Source organism: Trachurus japonicus, chromosome 23 (genome assembly GCF_045865225.1).
Source record: "Trachurus japonicus isolate A0001 chromosome 23, Traja_1.0".
Taxonomy (NCBI): Eukaryota; Metazoa; Chordata; class Actinopteri; order Carangiformes; family Carangidae; genus Trachurus; species Trachurus japonicus.
This window is the reverse complement of record NC_140929.1, coordinates 20,945,716-20,965,867: the sequence shown is the minus strand read 5'-3', so window position 1 is coordinate 20,965,867 and position 20,152 is coordinate 20,945,716. Positions and strand designations below refer to the sequence as shown.

Genomic DNA, 20,152 nt, shown 5'->3' with positions numbered 1-20,152 from the left:
AGTGAAAGAAAGAAAGTAAGTAAGAAAAAAGACATCAAAATGACATACCATTACAATAAAATGTACAATACATCTAAAATCATTCCAAGTCATGACCAATTAAAAATGCATACAGCTCTGATTTTGTTTCAGCCAGACTTTAACATTTTTATTAAAAATCCTAATGTCTCGGGTTAGTTTTATTTCAGTCGGTAGTGAGTTCCACATCTGGGAACCCTTTATAGAGAAGGCTGACTGCCCAAAGGAGGTCTAACGGCGAGAGATTTTACAGTTACCACTTGCTGTACCCAGGTGATACTATCACTATTTTGTCTGCTAAAAAGACTGCACAAAACATCTGGCGCCAAATTCTGCAAACACTTAAAAAACAATTTAAGAAATTATCAAAACTAAGCAAATGATACTGCTTCAGAATGTGACAGTGATGACGCCTTATTGGTTTCTTGTCCATTATTTGTCAAATTTGAGTCTGGAATCCAGAACTACACTCAAATATCTAAAATCCTTTACCATCTCAATTTCCTCTCCCTGCAATGTTAGGCAAAAAAATTTCAGATTGTGGTGTGTTTTTGATGGAGAAGAGCACATAGGAGAAATCTGGAGAAGTTGCTAGGCTATTTTTTTCTGTCTGTATCTTCTCTTCTCTTCCTTCTTTTTTTCTTTTCTTTTCTTTGTTTTAGCCATCACCATCAAAATACAGTAGAACAAAAACTAGTTACATGTGTCTGTCAGTAAGTTATTGTCAGTCATCATAGTAGTGAGGAGGCATTTGATCACAATGTTGAACCCCTGCTCACCAATTTCAACAACAGAACATTTGTCTGTGTGTAGCCTATACTGTTGTTCATTCTAACCCAGACTCTTGAGTCTTCATTTGGGAATAAAACACAATTAAGTTTGAGGTTTGGGTGAGAGTGGGGTTAGTGTTTAGTTATTTGTAGTCTATAGCGGTATGATGAATATACTTTGTATAGCAAACTAGCTTGTAATGCTCCTTGAACTCTTGTGCCCCCTGCATCATCAGCCGACGACGTCATCCCAACAGAGCCTGATTGGACTGTCTGTCTGACACGTCTGGATAGTGGATGCATGAGGTTCACTCAGCAGCAGCCTACCTATGAATGAATGAATGTTTATATGTCGTCCAGGTTGAGGTCGGAGCGCTGCAGGCACTAACAGGAAGAGAAGTGTGGCCTGATGACTGAGCTGCATAGACACTTACAATGACACCACGGGGCAGCAGTAGAGCCAGTTGAATGACGTCAAGCAGATGTGGAGTAGATCGTTTCATTTCCGCTATAAGCTGTTGACTTACTTTCTCTGTGTTGGTCAGGTTTCATTGGATAGCTCATATAAGGTTATTATAGGACAGCAACTGTGCCTGATGTGTTTTGAAAAGATATCACAAACTCTATTGACATTATATTAGTAGATGTTTTAATGTTACTGGCAGTAGCAGTGGTAATAGTTATAGTTACTAGACCACTAGATAGATAGATAGATAGATAGATAGATAGATAGATAGATAGATAGATAGATAGATAGATAGATAGACAGACAGACAGACAGACAGACAGACAGACAGACAGACAGACAGACAGACAGACAGACAGACAGACAGACAGACAGACAGACAGACAGACAGACAGACAGACTTTATTGATCCCAAGCTGGGAAATTACAGCCCAAAGGTCTGAAACCTGAAGCTATAGAATAGTATTAATCCTTTGCAGTAAATGATGGCAAGGCAAGGCAAGGCATCTTTATTTATATAGCGCATTTCATACCAAGGCAACTCAATGTGCTTTACATAAAGACAAAACATTAAAAAAAAAAAGAAAAAAAAGAAGAAGCATAAGACAGAATAAAAACAAACAAAACACTGAAAACAGAGTTAAAAGCAAGAGCAAATAAAAGTAAAATAAAAGAAAATAGATAAAGTTTTAAGTTCTCAGCTATAAGCACGTGAAAAGAGAAATGTTTTTAACCTGGATTTAAAAGTGCTGACAGTTGGGGCTGATCTCAGTTCTGCTGGTAGTTTGTTCCAGTTGTTGCAGCATAACAGCTAAATGCTGCTTCACCATGTCTGGTCTGAACTCTGAGCTCCACTATCTGACCTGAGTCAGTAGATCTCAGAGCTCTACTGGGTTTATACTCTACTAACATGTCATTCATGTATTCTGGACCTAAACCATTCAGTGATTTGTAAACCAGTAGCAGAACTTTAAAATCTATTCTGTAGCTGACTGGGAGCCAATGTAAGGTCTTAAGAACTGGGCTGATGTGATCTGATCTCTTTGTTCTGGTTAAAACTCGAGCTGCAGCGTTCTGAATGAGCTGCAGCTGTTTGATGCTTTTTTGGGGGGAGACCAGTCAGAAGACCGTTACAGTAGTCAAGTCTACTGGAGATAAAAGCATGAACCAGCTTCTCCTGATCAGTTTGGGACATAAAACCCTTAATTCTGGATATGTTCTTAAGTTGATAAAAGGCTGATTTGGTGACTGATTTGATATGGCTGTTGAAGGTCAGATCTGAGTCTATCAGCACGCCAAGGTTTCGGACTTGGTCTTTAGTTTCTAAAGACAGTGACTCAAGGTGTTTACTGACAGCAACCCTCTTCTCTTTATTTCCAAAAACAATGATCTCAGTTTTTTCTTGATTTAACTGAAGGAAATTTTGGCTCATCCAATTTTTGACTTGCTCTAAACAGTGACATAATGACTCTATTGGACTGCAGTCATCTGGAGACAGTGCAAGATATATCTGTGTGTCATCTGCATAACTATGATAGTTGACATTAGAGTTCTGTAGAATTTGACCCAAAGGCAGCATATACAGGTTAAACAGAAGGGGTCCAAGGACTGACCCCTGAGGAACTCCACACGTCATAGCCACTCGATCGGATTGATAACTACCAATGGTCACAAAATAACTCCGTTCCTCTAAGTAGGACCTGAACCATTTTAGGACTGTCCCGCTGAGTCCTGCCCAGGTTTCCAACCTGTCCAGCAGTATACTGTGATCCACAGTGTCAAACGCAGCACTGAGATCCAACATGACCAGAACTGACACCTTGCCTGAGTCAGTGTTCAACCTTATGTCATTTAACACTCTAATAAGAGCTGTTTCTGTACTGTGGTGAGGTCGGAAGCCTGATTGAAATTTGTCGAAGAGTCCACTGGAGTTCAAGAAGTTGCTGAGTTGATTAAAAACCACTTTCTCAACGATCTTGGCTATAAAGGGAAGATTTGAGATGGGTCTGTAATTGGTTAAAATGGTAGTATTCAGTGTTTTCTTTTTTAAGAGTGGCTTGATGGCAGCTACTTTCAGGGGTTTAGGAAACGTGCCTGATTGAAGTGAGCAATTTATTATTTGTTGCAGATCTGTTTGGACAGAGCTTATAATAGTTTTAAAAAAGTCAGAAGGTATTGTGTCAAGACAACATGTCGATGTTTTAAGATGCTGAACTGTTTCTTCTAAGGTTTTTTGGTCGACTGTATTAAACTCTGACATTACCGTTGATTTATTCCGAGGTGATTTTAGGGATTGCATCATTGTATTATTTTGCTGATTTGTGTTGATATTTAGCCTTATGGATTTGATTTTTTCATTGAAGAAGTAAGCAAATTCATTGCATTTTTCTGTGGAAAAGAGTTCTGAAGCTATCTCTTTTGGGGGGGTTGTAAGCTTATCAACCATAGCAAACAGAGCACGAGTGTTGTTGATGCTCACATGATGGTGTCACAGCAGCTCCAATAGAATAGGATTTAAAAAATAAATAAAGATAAGATAACTTATAAGAAATAAAATAAAATAACTTAGGCTAATAGGCCTAGTATTAAGAGAAAAAAACGAAATAATAGGCCTAACATAATCTTTATAAAGACATAAAACATATTTACACAGTTAATGCAGAATGAACAATTGTGCAATGCAATGTAATGTACAAAGTGCAGGTGTGCAAATGTTTAATAATTATAATTTTACTGTAGGGCCTATACAATTAACATGCTAGCAGCCATGTAAATCTCAATCATACGCGTGATTTACAGTGGATTTTATTCTGCTCCATAATTGTTTGTCATCATTTTAACAATCCGTCCCTAACTTCATTTCCAGTGTTTTACTGTTGCTATTTCTACATAGCTAACATTAACAGCTCTTTGCTTTCAAGTCTAGAAAAAGCCTACCTATGTTTAATTGATGATCTGGTAATAATTTCATCATCTATAACAGTAAGGCAACCACACACATAAAGATGATCTGGCTGATTATGATGACATCAGCACAACATACAGTAGATGTGGCTGCTAGTATCGAAATGAGTTGAACAATCTGCAGTCAGTCAATCAAATGAACCATTTCACAGATGGATGTAATTAAATATAAAATAAATTCTGTGGCCTACAACTGTAGTAGCTACTCTCTGCATTGAGTCTGACACTGTTGTTCAAAGATCAGTTTAAAACAGGAGTTTTTGGTCAGCAGGTTTGTCTGGGACAGTGATGACAATGCACCGCTGTAGGTGTCACCCTCAAGATTTGGTTAAAAGATTTGGTTAATGAAAACCTCAGAGGTGACGAGGGGCTGATGCTCCACGTGACTCTGCTGCACGTCCTTACACACACACACACACACAGACGTAGACACAGGAGCGTAGTGTTGTTGGGCAGATGGCCTCGTGTTGTCATATTCAGACTGACCTGCAGAGTAACAGGGTGACTGTACATGCCCATGGGCCAGCACACTCCCACACTTTGGCCTTTTGCTCCCATTTAACTAACTTTGTCTGTGAAGATTGACCAGTAACCAAAACTACTACATGAAGATTTTATGTCTTTCATGTGAATTTTTTTTTTTGTCTAAAAACATAGAGATTCAGTTCTCAACCTTCACTGCCATCAGTACCTACTGTCATTTTGGGAACTCATTAAAAAAAAAAATGTATTAATCAAATTAGCGGCCTCTTTATCAGTGTCATGTGGTGACTTTTACAGAGTTAAAGACCAACTACAGGCATTACTGTTCCTTAATGTTCAGGGAGAAAAGAAGTTGAAGAAAATGAGATAATATTCTATTATTTATTTCCATTGGTTCATGTGAAGAATAATGCGTGCAGTATGAGTGATTTCAGAATGGGGGAAGCTGAGTCAAGGGCTGCTTGTCAAATGCACTTGTTTGGTCATGCATCAAAGATCAGGAATTGTTAATATAAAGCATTATTCACCATGGCATTCATGAACTTTCAACAAATGCTGCTCCGCCCTCTGCTTGTCACGACTTTGTCAACAGAACATGACCACACACACGCACAAAAGTGTATGACTATTTTGGCCATGGGTTATTGTCTGTAATGAAATATCTAAAAGCAAAACCCCTTTCAGATGTGGCCGGTTTTTGGTGTGAGATAATGATAATGATTTCAGAAATGTAGCCTCAAAATGTAACAGAGATAACAGAGGTAATAGGCCTACTCATCTGGTTCTTCAGGCAAAGCTTTATTTGTCTAGAGATGGCTGTGTAGGTTTGGCCATCTCTGTTATATGCTACAAAAAGAAACATTTCTTCAACTTTGAACCAGATTTTGATTTGGAAACTTTGAACTCATACATTCTTATTCTTAACATACACACACGCTTGGGTTTTTTCTCGTAGCCTACATGCATTCTATGATGTATGGGGTGGGTCCATGCCTGTTCCCACAGCCTTATGTTCCCTCAGCCCTATGTTCCCACTGGACTCTCTCTACCTATCTGGACTCTATCTATCTGGCCTGTCTAGCCTCTACCGGGGCTTTTTACTAAACTTAACCAACTCCTTTCTTAATTGCCTAAACCCAACCAATGGTGGGACCAAAGGGCTGTAGGAACATAGGGCCTAATTTTCAGTGACAACAAAAGTTAGAAATGTGGGAACATAAGGCTGTGGGAACATAGGGCTGTGGGAACGCATGACCCCGATGTATGTAGGAATGTATATGTTTGCCTTGTCATTTTGTATGATACAACCATTTAAACGCAGTGATAGAAAATATAAGTAGATTAGTAATTAGTAGTAAGTACTAATTACTTTGATTCGACTAAATAAAGTTTTTTTCTGATGGAGGAAACTGAAAAAAATACATGCAAGTATGACGGTTTTTTTTTTTTTGCAAGTATGACGTATCATTGTGGACGTGTGGTCTATGACGTGTACGTGGACTCTCGTGCTAACTCGGCTACAGAAAGGTGTCCTTGTTTCGCTGCTCGGCGTGTCCCACGGGACAGAGCTGGCGGCGGAGCTCTAACACAGCATCCTGCGTTTTAACGAACAGAACAAAGCGAGGCGCGGGTATTGACTTCACTTCGTTTGAAACCACAGATGGACGCGGCGTAAATTAAAATGTGAGCACACTTTACTGCTGTGGACCCGTATGGACCATGCCACGTAACCAGCCGTGTCTCCGCCCGCTCGTCACGCCCAGAGAAATAAAACGAGCGTCTCCCCCTTTTCCGTTCCTCGGAAGTTTGTTGACAGCGGTGGCGAAACAAAGATGGCGGCGCTCAGCGCAGCAGCAGCAGCGGAGCAAACTGGGACCAAACTGGCACAACCTCCTTCCAGTCCCGTCCGCAGCTCGGATGACGAACCGGTTTCCTTGGACCCGGACCCTCTGCAGGACTTTGTGGTGGATTTCCTGGAGAAAGAAGTCGGCAACGACGTGAAATCCCTGAAGAATGTGGGCAACCTGCTGAAGAAGCTGAGGGAGGAGAACAAGCTGCTGGAGGAACAGGTGATATGTCTATGAGGGGCAGCAGCCTGCAGCCATAGACCTGCAGCCTGCAGCCATAGACCTGCAGCCTGCAGCGGAGGAGTTCATGTTGATGGACTAGAATGAGTCTTTGGTGCTCCGTGGTGTTTTTTTCCACTGTCACATTCACATAGAGACACAGTGAGAACATTGTTATATCCAGATGTAGCTCATAGAATCCCACTATGAGGATTTTGCACGTGTTGCCTAACTGTTTGGACAATGTGCTCTTTAGTTGCAAATATATTCAGTAGTGTTATTCAGCAGTCTTATTTGGCGATGCTGCATTCACGACAGTGTGGTGGTTCATGTAAAATGCTGCTCTGCTCAGCCATTCATTTAACATCCTCCTCAGTGCCCACAGTGCTCTCACTCTCACATAGCTCTTCCTACTAGGAATTCATGTGAAACAAATACATTTTACAGACCCCCAAGAATGTAAAAAGTGCAACCCAGTAAATATGTGTCTTTATTTTTTTTTCCTAGCAGGAAAGTGTTAGTATTTAAGTATTAGCTAATAGCTTTTTAACCCACCTGTTGTCCTAGGGTCAAGGAAGGAAGAAGGGTGGAAGGATGGAAGGATGGAGGAAGGGAACAGATAGAGTCAATTTGACCCAGGAGGACAAACAGGAGCGTTAAGAACATGAGCAGTGACTCTGTATTTTCTGTCTTCCAGGTTCTGACCGTGTCCAACTCGGTGCCTCCTAAAGTCTCTGAAGCTCTGTCTGCTGCCGAGGAGGCCAGATGTTCCCTGGAGGACCTGCAGCAGAAAGAGAGGCTCATCTCCAACACGCTGCAGCAGGTAGAGACACACACCACCCACAGAAACTGAGGGAAAAAGTAGATCTGCTCTGTTTAATAAGATTCATCACCAAATGTTCCTGTAATGTCATTGAACAGAGAGGTGAAACCAGAAGTCCAGTTTCCTCTCTCTTATCACCCTCAGCAGTTGTTTGTCTTGGTTAATGATTTGTGTCTTGCAGCACCTGCAGGGGGCTCAGCCTTGGATGGATAATCTTGGCCAGACGCTAAATCAGGTCGACACCATAGAGAGACACATGAAATACCTCCGCTGCCTTCAACATATAGAAGAACTCAGGTACTGTGGTGAACAGACAATGAATTTATCTTGCACATTGCAGAAGTTTCAGAGATTCTTCATAGGTCTGTTCAACATCTTCGCTTCTATCTTCCTAAATGCAAAGCTATTTGGCCACCTGCATCACCCCCATTTAAAATGATATAATACGCTTTATTTATGTAGCATCTTTCTACACACAGCTACAAAGTGCTTTGCAAGACAAAATAAAAAATGAAGGACAGGAAATGAAAACAGTTTAAAACATTAAAGATTTAATTTTAAGAATGTCATGTAAAATGACAAAAAAAAAGTAACCCTGACTCAAAAATTTGAAAGTGAACTCTGACTCCAACCCCTGTTTTGATATATTTTGGTAGCGAAAGCCCAGATGTTTTAAAGTTTAAAGGGATAGGATTCAACATTTTGGCAAATTGGCCCATCGCCATAGTCCTTACTATGGAGGCTAATGGGATTTCATGGTTTCCCTCATCAATTCAATCCCATTAGCCTCCGTAGCGTAGCTCTGAGGAGCTCGCGGCTCTGCTCCGCCGTTCTAAAAATAGCTTGCACCAACAATTAAAGGTAACGAACCTACTCCTAAAACTATAGGGATTATGGCAATGGGCAAATTTCCCAAAATGTTGAACTATCCCTTTAAGCTTCAAGTTCCGGGCCATCCAGCATTTGAGGTCAAGTTTTGGCCTAAAAGACAGAGTATATCAATGAAAACTCCCATAATTCCTGGAGATGACCTACAGAGAGACCCAGAGAGGCTGGAGAACAAATTCTGCACGTCATCTTCACACAGGAAGACCGTGACGTGGCCACACCAAGAAAGAACCAGAATGAACCCAATGTGAAAGTGAACCTGAGGTGGCCCCCTCCATTGTTGGAGGTGCTCCAGTAAACTAGGACACTGGGATCTAATCCCAGCAGATCATTCATCACTTTAAGCAGGGCAGTCAGTTCAGCACTATCTCTTTCCGAAGCCCAGCAGAGAAAGGGCAGTGAGACATGCTGAGTTTACTATGACCTTTAAAAGAAGCAGTCTCCCTTCCTTCAGTCTGCTGTGGGCTGACAGAAGCAGTAACGTGTTGTTTGCCCACAGTGCTGCGGTCCAGCAGTGTCTGATGACCAGCAGTGTCTGGGAGGCCATCAGGGCGGTAGACAGCATGGCCTCGCTCGACACCGGCCTGAGCCAGTCTGGCTGCTCTCACCTCCGGGACTTCCTCCGAGAAACGCTTCACTTCTGGCACAAGATCATCAAAGACCGACTGACCAGGTGAAACCTCCGTGCAGGGCTTTGGTTTACTCACATGTAGACTGTGTGTGTCCTTACCTTGAGTTCACCATCACCTCTTCAATTCTTCCCCCCAGTGATTTTGAGAAAGTATTGACTCAGCTCCACTGGCCGATCATCTCCCCCCCGACTCAGTCGCTGACGCCCACCGCCAACGGCCAGGAGATCAGCAGTCAGCTGGAGCTGCTGGTGGCTCAGCTCCTGGCCCTGCAGACCTCGTATCCTTCACGTTGAGCTTCTGCACATCTGATGTTTGGTCTGTAGATATTAGGCAGAAATTAAAGCAGAAGTAAGCGATCTGGTCATTTTGGTTAACTTCTTGTCAGCAGATGGAGTCACTACCCCGTCCCTACGTCACCACATTCACGCGCCTGTGTGTGCATCCCTTGGCTGCACACACAGAGAGGACCGCCCCTTTATGCCGTTCTCTCTCCTCATTGGATAAAGGTTGTAGGATACAAGGAAAGTTTTCTCCTGGGCTCAGAGCAGAGCAGAGTGACTGACAGACCCGTGTTTCAGACCAAACACTCTATAGAAGTGATTGCTGTCGGAAGATATAACTATTTAAGACTTATATTAACACAAATATTCTGCTTACTTCTGCTTTAACAATCGTTACCATTATCATTGGCATTTTATATATCCTTTATTTGATATTGTGCTAACTGCTTCAGAAAAGCTACTCTGAAGCAGCTCCACTTAGCATTCTCAACTTTTTTTTTTTTTTTTTACCAAAACTCCTCTCCCAGATTGCTTAGTTTGCCCAAGGTGTAGAAACATCTCAAAGACGATGGAGAGCAGTGGGAAAAACTTGAGATACATATAAAGTGTCTCAGCAAAGTGTCATGACCTTCTGAAGTTTCTTTAACGTCCCCTGACAGCGATGACCTCATATCTCAGAAGGCTTTGGCCTCTGCTCAGGGAGCTCCATCCACGCAGCCTCCGTCAGCAGCCACACCTTCCTCCCCCGCTCCTCCCCTCTGTTTGCCCATCCAGATCATGCTGCTGCCGCTCAGCAAGAGGTTCAAATACCACTTCTACGGGAACCGACAGACCAACTCCCTCAGCAAGGTCTCTCACACAGAAAGCACACAAACACACAGAAATGGTGCTAAGTGGAGTGATATCACAGACGCTCCAACTCGTCCCCTGTCTGTGCTTCTTGCAGCCTGAGTGGTACCTCACACAGGTTCTCATGTGGATGGGGAACAGCTCCACCTTCATGGAGGAGAAGATCCAGCCGATTCTGGAGCGAGCCGGAGCCACCATCAATGCCAGGGTAATAAATACTGCTCCATAATGACTGTCTGACTTTCAAATGGGTCTTTTTTCAATCAGATGTGATCCAGGCCAGACCACTGTGTTATATTCTTGGTACTAATGAGAGGACATGTAAAAAATACCGGTTCCCATGAGCCTCCACGCGCACGGTGAAATACTTGGACAGGTGCAAGACGGACGAAAGCGAAAACATTTGCCAAGAATGTTTTCATTAATCAAGAATGAAAGTCGGAGGTTTAAAGAATCAGATACCGTCGTAGTCCCGACCATAAACGATGCCAACTAGTGATCCAGCGGTGTTAACTAAACTAGGAAGTCTGGGTCGACCACTAAATAATAATATCAAAATAACTATAAAGATAAAACGATATATTTAACGAAAATGGACCCATTAACAAGTGTAGGTAATATAGATTCATCCACATTAATATGAGACTCTTTAATAACCAAAAGCAAACTTCTTGGAGTCTCTTTAATGTATATTATTTTGGATTTGATCAAGAATATCTATGATTTTTTTTGTCTGTTTTGATACTTCATATGTAGATTCTATCATAGATGCTGTATCTACTAATGTAACTAATGTAGCTATATTATATGTAGTTCTGATTATTCTCCTCTTAATGATTAAATAAGGAGCCCAGAAGCTGCCCACTGCAGATATGATGATCAGCTCTGTTTTGTCAGTTGGATTTGTCCACTACTGTCATATGTGGTACAGTATACGGCTGTAGTGATGTGTTGAGGTTGAAGTGTCTAATAGCTTTGAAAAGTGAAAATTAACATGACTGTGTATTTGAATATAAATTCATCTGGTGAAAGACCGAACAAAAATTAAGTCAAGCAGACTAAATGTACGTGTGTGTCCCTCTGTGTCTCCCTGCTCTGTCTCTCTCCTAACCCTCTGTCTGTGTGTGTGTCTGTGTGTGTCTCTGTGTGTGTGTGTGTGTGTGTAGGTGGAGCTGTGTCGTGGCCTGTTGTGTCTGGTCCAGGACAAAGTGGCCAGCGATGCCTCCAGGCTGCTGTATGACGACATGCTGTTCTGCCACTTGGTGGAGGAGGTGCTGCAGTTTGAGAAGGAGCTGCGGAGCAACCAGAACTACCCGGCGGTGCTGCCCGGCCTGCTGCACCTCCTGCTGGACGACGCCGTGCTGCAGAAGTGGCTCACCGTGGAGAGGAAGAGTAAGTCGTTGAGTGCAAGGCCAGTTAACTGAGTTCATACGCTGTGTGGTTATTAGTCAAAGGATGAACTGATGACAATTTCCTGGTGTAAGGTCAAAGACAGAACATGTTCTTGTCCATAACACACAAATTCATAGACTATCACACAATTTAATGTCTAAAAGCATAAAAAGGTGAAAGGTCATTGTGACCTCATAATGTCCTGTAAAACCACGTCTGGCCATTATTCAGTGCTGTGACTCTGGACTGTGACCATATTTGGCAATAATTGCAGTTGACTAACATTCGTCTTTATATTAAAGGGATAGTACAACATTTAGCAAAACGGCTTATGCACGTTCCTGTCGGGGGCAGTTTTTCGGCAAGCAGTCTCTGCATTTGCCTCGTAACGTTCTGTTATTATCTCATAGCGTGGTGAATGTGCAGGTCACAACTTGTCCACCAGAGCGTTTTGGAGTTGTTGGATTTTGTATTTGATGAGTTTGATGAGGGAAACCAAGAAATCCCATTAGCTTCCGTAGCGTAGCTCTGAGCAGCTCACGGCTCTGCTCCACCGTTCTAAAAATAGCTTGCACCGACAATTAAAGGTAACGAACCTACTGCTATGACTATAGGGATTATGGCAATGGGCCAATTTGCCAAAATGTTGAACTATCCCTTTAAACATAATGCTTTAAAATACAAACTGTCACTGATTTCTGTCTGCAGCCTCTTCACTTCACGAGCTGATCACACAGTAAAAGGAGTTTTATAAAATACAATGCAAACATGCTACAAGTACCTTGTTTAGGTATTGTGTTATTCTAACCCTGCGCTCCTCTGTGTACACAGTGGCCGTGGAGAAGATGGACGCCATGCTGTCTGCCGAGGGAGCGTGGAGCTCTCAGTACAAAGACATCAGTGACATGGATGAACTGAAGGCTCCAGACTGCGCTGAGACCTTCATGACTCTGCTGCAGGTCGTCACAGGTCAGTAACACTGTCACTTTGCCTTTATGGAAACGTGTCAAAACATGTGCATCAGGTAATAAACTTCACAAGTCCCCTTTATTCACAAGCTTTCATTAGGAGCATTACTGTCACACAAGACAAGCTGTGGATAAATGATCTGCACTTATAAGTAGTTTTCCTAGCCTTGTTGACCCGTCTGTGCTTTACTCTAATACTTTATCCATCACTTACAGTATACACTCGCACAACACCCATGATGCATTGGGAGAGATTTGGGTTCACTTTGCTCTCATAAAATGCACAACATGTTGGAAACTTTGCTCAGAGACTTTGCCTCATATCGACATTTTTGATGGTCAAATAGAAAAAACCTTTCATTTAGAAGCCAACTATAGCTATGTGAGTAGGGCAGTGTTTTTCAACCTTAGGGTTGGGACCCCACGTTGAGTCGACTGAAATTCACATGGGGTCGCTTGAAATGTCTAGGAATTAATAAAAAAATTACTTGTAAAAATATTTTTAAACTAATTTTTATTCTTTTTGAAATTGTGATTAAAAACACCACACACAATCTTAAACAACTGTATTCTATACTTTCACTTTCTTGAATATAAATCGAGATCAAATAAAATGCAGCAAATAAAAATATCGTAGCTGGCGCATGATTGACGGCCGTGATCACGTGCAGTCACGTGATCGCGGGGTCGCCAGAAATTAGTGATGTCATAATGGGGTCACAAGTCAAAAAAGGCTGGGAATCGCCAGAATGGATCTTTATGAACTGGAGTGTGTGCATGCATCATAAAAACATTACACCACAGCTTTACCACTGGTCAGACTTCACAGGGCAGTTAAAGCCACACAGGATGTAACGTTTACTGTCAGAGAATATAAACCATGTTTGAATCTGGTGTTTTCTTCTTCTTTCTTCTTCTTGTCCTCTTCCTCTCAGAGCGGTACCGGGGTTTACCCTGTCCTTCTGCTCAGCTCAAGTTCCTGGGGCTGCAGAGAGAACTGGTGGATGACTTCCGCATCCGACTGACCCAGGTAATGACGACGGAGTGATGAGATGAAAGATGGTGAGGCTTTCAGTGGCACTGCTGAAGAAGGAGGGAAGAGCAGAGCTCAGGGGCCGTATTCACAAAGAATCTTAAGGTTAAAAGTAGCTCCTAAGGGCCGAATTTAGGAGCAACTCCTAAAAAAAGTGGGCGTGTCAGTCTTAAATTTAGGACTCCTAGTTTTTTAAAATAAGAGTAATTCACAAAGTATTTTATGCCTAAAAGTAGCTCCTAAGTCTGGGAGAGCTTAGAAGTCCTCGTGAGGACTCCTAACTCAGTAAGACCTATTCACAAAGAATCGCAAATGGCTGCAGCCAGGCAAATGTATGGAGGACTGCAAATTGCTGCAGAGGCGGGTGCTGGAGCACCTGCCCCTTTGCCCTTTGATGCCCAACGTGCCTTTTTGTCGGTGTTTTTTTTTTTTTTTTTGGGTCATCACCAACATTTTCGCTATAAAACGGGAGTAGTGACGGTGACGGACTGTCTAATATAGGCGTCACAACGGTCGGACCGAGGTAACTGCGACTGCTACGATGCAGTCGTGCTGATGTGAGCCAAAAATATTTTTAAAAGGTTGGTGGGTACGCTAGACACACACATCTGTTAGTAGTAATAGCTCATGTGATAAGGCTGCTCCCCCAGTAAACCAAACTTATTGTTAGTCTGGGTTCAAATCCTGCTATAGGCCACAAATGTGGGTAATGCATTTTCTTTTCTCATCATTATGATCACCATATAGGGCTGTCAACGAATGTGAAAAATAATATTAAAATGTGGGAAGAAAAAAAACCAGCGGCTGCTTTGCGAGTGGACGCACTGACCCTCATTGCATTTGCACAGCGTCACACTGCAGAAAGTGAGACGCGACAAAAACTGTAGCAGAAAGATGCAGATGGCAGAGCGAAAGACAGAAAGTTCAGAGCCCAACTGAGCAGCAGAGACAGTGGTTTGGACTCGAAGCAATCTAAAAAGCCCCGTCGGACCTGACGGCAAGAAAAAAAAAAAAAAGTGGAGCGGAGCGGCCGGCGGCGAGGAGGAGGAGGGAGGGAGGGGAGGGGAGGGGAGGGGAGGGGGGGCGCCGCCGGCACTCAACAACCAATCACCGTGTTGAGCGCCTTGAATTCGTGCACGAGAATTGACGTAATCCATAGCAACGGGGCGTCACCAGGGGCGTGACTCTTAGTTTGCTCTTAGTGATTTATCCTTAGTAAGAGTAGGTCTCAGCGGCTTTGTGAATAGCTTTTAAGAAAAAACTCCTACGTAAAAACTTTTAGTGCGAGTTAGGAGCACTCCTAGCGGTAAGATAAAAGGCTTTGTGAATACGGCCCCAGGAGTACTGAGAAAATGAGAGAGAGATTCATCTCCTCTCTGACAGTTTCAAGCCTGTTTGTGGCAGAATTGCGAGGGAAACTGTTTAATTCATCTGCTGCTTAATTGTGCAGCTGTAAGAGCTTTAATCCATCTGATTTACTGAAGAGCCTGACATTGTCAGAGTCTATTACTGTGAGGGAATTTAAGTCTTTACGAATCGAGGAACAAGTTCTCACAATCAATATGTCTGCTCTGAAATGTACACAGAGGTCGATTTGGCTGTCAGTTGTATTTATCTGTTAGTACTTTTTGTGTTCTGCACGCTCAGCTTGAAGAAGGGATTTTAATCTAAATGAGACTTTTAACCTGCTTGATTTACGGATATGATAATATAATACTGATGATAGGGATGGGCAAGTCATTCCACCAAGGGCCGCTGTGGCTGCAGGTTTTTGTTCCAACACACTTTGACCAGTCATCTGTCTGAAGACTGAGACCAGTTGATTAAATGAGTCAGGTCTGGTGTGCTGCTGCTGCTGCTTGGTTGGAACAAAAACCTGCAGCCACGACGGCCCTTTGTGGGATGAGTAATGATTGTTCATTTCTGCCTACAGCTTTTGTGTTTATTTTGTCTCTGTTGTTTCTTCTCATTCTTTGTCTAATTATTTTTGAAGAGAGAAAGCATGAGAGGAAATGAATGAAACAGACGTAGTTGAATTAGATTTTTCTTTTTTTCTGTCACCAGGTGATGAAGGAGGAGTCTCGCTGTCCCCTCGGTGCCCGTTACTGTGCCATCCTCAATGCTGTCAACTACATATCCACCATACTGGGAGACTGGGGAGACAATGTGGTGTGTGGAGTTAATTCAGTTTATTTTATTTATTCATTTCTGTTGTTTGGGTCATTTGGGTCATTTGTGAGTTGTTGTTTTTTTTTTTAATTAAAGGGGACATATTTGAAGACTCTTCAACATATATTTGGGTGTTTGTTTTGCCTTCCGGCCCCCAAAATGTGAGAATTGACAAATAAATCTGTAATGTGCAGACTCCTTAGGTTGAAATCCATGTGGTTGTATGAGCTGTTCCCTCAGTTGTCTTCCAGTGATGTAACTAGTTTTCAAATTTGCATAATCCCACCCCTACCTGGTACCAGTAGAAGGGGTGGGGCAAGCAGTGGTTCATTTGCATTTAAAGGGACAGGCACTGAAACCAGCCGTTCTGAACAGGGCTGTTTTGAGAGGATGAAAAGAGCTGTGATGTTTTATCCTTGAGGTATTTTGATCAAAGCATGTCACAGACATGTCTTTGAGACACCTGGGAACTATTTTAATTTGTGGAAAAGAGGCAGAATATGTCTCTTTTAAAGGAAAATTGGTGGAATCATGATTTGATACAGAATCTGATGCGAATCTGATCAGGGATTAAATGTCTGTTTTTGGTACCTGACACTTCCTTGGTCCTCTGTCCTCAGTTCTTCCTGCAGCTGCAGCAGGCGGCCGTTTCCCTGGGCGACGAGGCGGTGCTGGGCGAGCTGGGGCAGATGGAGGTGGGCCGCCTGGCGTCTCTGGAGGGCTCTCTGTTCGAGGGTCTGCTGGCTCTGCTGGACCGACTGAGAGGAGACATGATGGGGAGGCTGCTGGAGTGGACCATGAGAGAAATCATGCAAAAGGCCAAACCATACGGCCAAGACAGGTGAGACGGGGCAGGTTTCTGTTCTGCTTCCTGTGGACTTTTATATTTATAGAAGAATAAACACCAACAGTCACCTGTTCTCTCTTCTCCAGGTGGTTGTCTCTACCGTCCCAGCACGACCAGTCCACCATGTCCCTGTCCAGTTCAGCATGTCCCATGATGCTGTGCGTGAGGGACAGACTGTTGAACCTTCATCAGGTCCTGAGTCTTTCTCTGTTCCAGCTGGCCTGGCAGGGCCTGGCGGAGAGACTCGACAACTTCCTCTACCAGGATGTAAGACGTGATTCGGTGGCACATGCACTATTTAAAACTGCAAATACATTGAAAAACCTCAAACAGGTGCAGGGAAGCAAAAACCACACCTGCGTAACTGCTCTGCTCGTTCCCTCGTAATGTTTGTTATCAAACAGCTGTTATGTTATGTTATGTGTGGTCACCTAGCAACCTGGTACAGTCAGCTCAGTACATGTCCCCGTGTCTCCGGCAGGTGATCCTGTCCAACCATTTCAGTGACGGTGGAGCGGCTCAGCTTCAGTTCGACATGACCAGAAACCTGTTTCCTCTGTTTGGTCACTACTGCAAAAGACCTGAGAACTTCTTTAAACAGTAAGTGTGTGTGTGTGTGTGTGTGTGTATAACACCGTTCTCAGTCTCCTCATCCTTGGAACACAGAAATCCACGACTAAATAGTGGATGATCCTCGTGTCCCTGTCATCATAGGACGTCTCAGATTTATGCAAATACTGTATAATGACAAATAACAATAGAAATATTGTATATATAATAAGTATGAAAAAAGTACAACAAATTCACACAATAAGGTCATTGGTTATAGTGATAATGTGTAAATACACTGTTGCCCATAAAGTTGGAATAAAATATATTTTTTTACCTCTTCTCATGAATGATGATAAAAAGAGGCATGTGTCTGAAACCAAAATTATTCCAACGTTATGGGTTTTATTACCTCCTATTGAAAGATTTGCCTATTTGCAGTTGCTAATTTAATTTAATCTCATGCCTGTTGCTCCGTTTAGAAGAAAATAAAACTCATATAATCAAGATGGTTCTGTTAACGATGGATGACCATGCTTGGTTATCACCACACTGTTGTTTACAGAATAACCAAAAACATGGCGGACCGGAACAAACTATGCATTCAGTGCTTTACGTCAGGCATAAAAACATTACAAAGGGCACAAAAACAATTAAAAAAAAGAATGCTTTAATGTATTTGGGCATTTAAATGCATTTAATTGATGTTGTACGTTGGTTCTGCCTGGCTGCAGATTGTTGTGTGACATCAGACAACTGATGCGCGGGCCGCAGCGTAGTCGGGACTTTTTTCTTCAGGTGGCGTTCGATTGCACTTTTTCAAGTTGGAAGTCGGAAAAATCTGAGTTCCAACTCAAACGCAGCATTAGAAACAGTTGGCTGAGATTGAATATTGGGATTAGATTCACCAGCACCTTGAGCTGTCAAACACTGTCTCTAAGGTCAAGACAGAGTCATCAGGCTCAGTTATATGTGCGTCTGATGTTGTTCCCTATGTTTGGGACGTATGGGACTATTGAAACAAGAAAATGTAGAATGTGGATTTTTAGTGAGGGACATAGTTAACTCCTAAATGTTTTGTGGAAGAAAAACACTGAAAGAAAATATTAATCAGGCAGATAATTTTCATACTAATGTGTTGTATCCCTAAAACATTAAGACAAGTGAAGACAGAGATAAATGAGGAGAACCAGCATTCTGACTAGTTTTGTCTTTCTGCTCTCTCCTCTCTCCACAGCGTTAAGGAGGCCTGTATCATCCTGTGCCTGAACGTGGGCTCTGCTATTCTGCTGAGGGATCTCCTCAAAGAGTCGGAGGAGGAGACAAGAGACGTTGGAGGTATAGAGGATCCTCCACCCGAGTCTGCCCTCAACGAGTTGGGGGTTTTCTGCTTGGCCCCCTGTGATGTGCAGATTCTCCTCAAGCTCAGAGCCTCCTGGCCTGGACAGTGACATTTCCCCTCCCCCGACAGTGTTTGTTGCTAGTGTGGAGCGTGCTGGTCAGAGTTTTCTTAATCCATTTGTAACAGCAGCTTTAATCTTCTTTGTAAACAAGACAGGTAAATTATGTAAATTATATACAGTAAGTTATGGCTGTTGAGACCGTGTTCACCACTGGACAGTCACTCTATGTCATTAATGCCTTGCACTTATTTTTTTGGGACCTACTCACCTGTCACCTTCATTGACCTAAGAAGACCACAACGGTAAATAACACTATACAAGTATATAACAGTTGTCCTTGTAGATTATGTAATAAACCCAACTGACCTGCAATACTCCATTGTTCAGCTGCTCTGTAACTTATTTTTTGCAATACATTATAATAGCAAACTGAAGGAAATGCTTTTTCAAATATCTTTACATAAATTACAAAAAAGTTAACACAAATGGCCAATTGCAACATTTGCTTTTTTGACAATCATAATGCAATTAAAAATGGCACCAGTCACATAGTGAAGAAGAAGAAAAAGAAAAAGTGCTTTATTGCACATAATTTTTTTGTAATAAACGACATTTGTGTACAATATGTTGCTGAAAAAATTAAATTTGTTATTCCCAGACTCCATTTTTGATTATTATTCAGGGACCAACTTATATTTTTCAATGTTTGATCATAACAATAGATCTACTCTGGCCCCGCCCCCTCGGTGTGATAACCCGGAAACGAGCTCCTCTGTTCTCTGCTCTCATTGGCCAGTTCTTGGATTTCCGCCATATTCAAAAATAGTCACGAGTCTGCAGTAGTAGTACTAACATGTATTGTTATTACTGTGTTTAACCCTTTCTGTAACCTGTAATTACCACTGATCTGTGTCGTCGCTGACATTTAAATGGGTGAGAGCGGTGAGGTTGTGGAGCAGCTGAAGCGACAGCCGAGCGGCCGCAGCCTGAAGAGGAGGAAGTGTTCAGCCGAAGATGAGCCGCCGTCCCCCGAGGGCAACAACAGCAGTCTGCGCCGGTGAGCCCACGGTTCTCAGTCAGGCTTTGAACCAAGCCCTTAAAACTGCAGTATCAAAAAACAATAACACCAACATAACCGCGGCTACACGCCATTATTGGCTATTAACCCTGAACAGCAGTTATTGATAAGCTAACAGCAGCTAGTGTGTTTTAGCTCGGTACGTCACTGCAGTTAGCTTAATGCTAAATGGTCCAAACTCTTTAATCGACAAAATTATTTATTTTAAATAGCACAGAGTACGATATAGGTTTTAAATGATATAATTAGAGCTATATACACTGTGTTTTACATTGTTTTTAAGCGTGTGCAATTATTATCAGTTGCGTCGAGCCGCCACTAGATGTCAGCAGAGGCTCAGTGTGGCGCCACCGCCTGTGCCTCGACTGCCACCTGAACCCTTTTATTTCTGCACTGGGTTAAATTTCCTGCTGTTTATCTGCTGTCATTGGTAGGGTTTTCGGCCGCAACATTAAAATCAATATGCCCTTTTT

The 20,152-nt window shown here is 42.5% G+C and overlaps 2 protein-coding genes across 2 annotated transcripts in view; both read left to right on the top strand.

The window, feature by feature from the left end:
• Positions 1-6,509: 6,509 nt before the first annotated feature.
• Positions 6,510-19,260, top strand: rint1 (RAD50 interactor 1). The gene is made up of 15 exons (XM_085769043.1): positions 6,510-6,770; positions 7,465-7,590; positions 7,772-7,887; positions 8,978-9,151; positions 9,247-9,387; positions 10,051-10,240; positions 10,338-10,448; positions 11,407-11,632; positions 12,464-12,601; positions 13,536-13,630; positions 15,698-15,802; positions 16,423-16,643; positions 16,736-16,916; positions 17,131-17,249; positions 18,436-19,260. Exons 1-15 carry the CDS (start codon positions 6,534-6,536, stop codon positions 18,647-18,649), a joined length of 2,394 nt encoding a protein of 797 aa, XP_085625169.1. The 5' UTR covers positions 6,510-6,533; the 3' UTR covers positions 18,650-19,260.
• A 142-nt stretch (positions 19,261-19,402) lies between these two features.
• Positions 19,403-20,152, top strand: part of net1 (neuroepithelial cell transforming 1) — a 39,265-nt gene continuing 38,515 nt past the window's right edge. The window contains exon 1 of the mRNA XM_085769893.1: positions 19,403-19,658. Coding sequence (XP_085626019.1) covers positions 19,531-19,658 — 128 coding nt within the window. The 5' untranslated portion in view covers positions 19,403-19,530. The remainder of the gene's footprint in view (positions 19,659-20,152) is intronic.

Excerpts from the sequence above, each read along its gene's own strand:
- rint1 (XM_085769043.1), top strand. The coding sequence starts at position 6,534 with ATGGCGGCGCTCAGCGCAGCAGCAGCAGCGGAGCAAACTGGGACCAAA. Across the intron at positions 7,591-7,771 it reads TCTCCAACACGCTGCAGCAG|CACCTGCAGGGGGCTCAGCC; the intron begins GTAGAGACACAC and ends TGTGTCTTGCAG. Across the intron at positions 12,602-13,535 it reads TCTGCTGCAGGTCGTCACAG|AGCGGTACCGGGGTTTACCC; the intron begins GTCAGTAACACT and ends TCTTCCTCTCAG.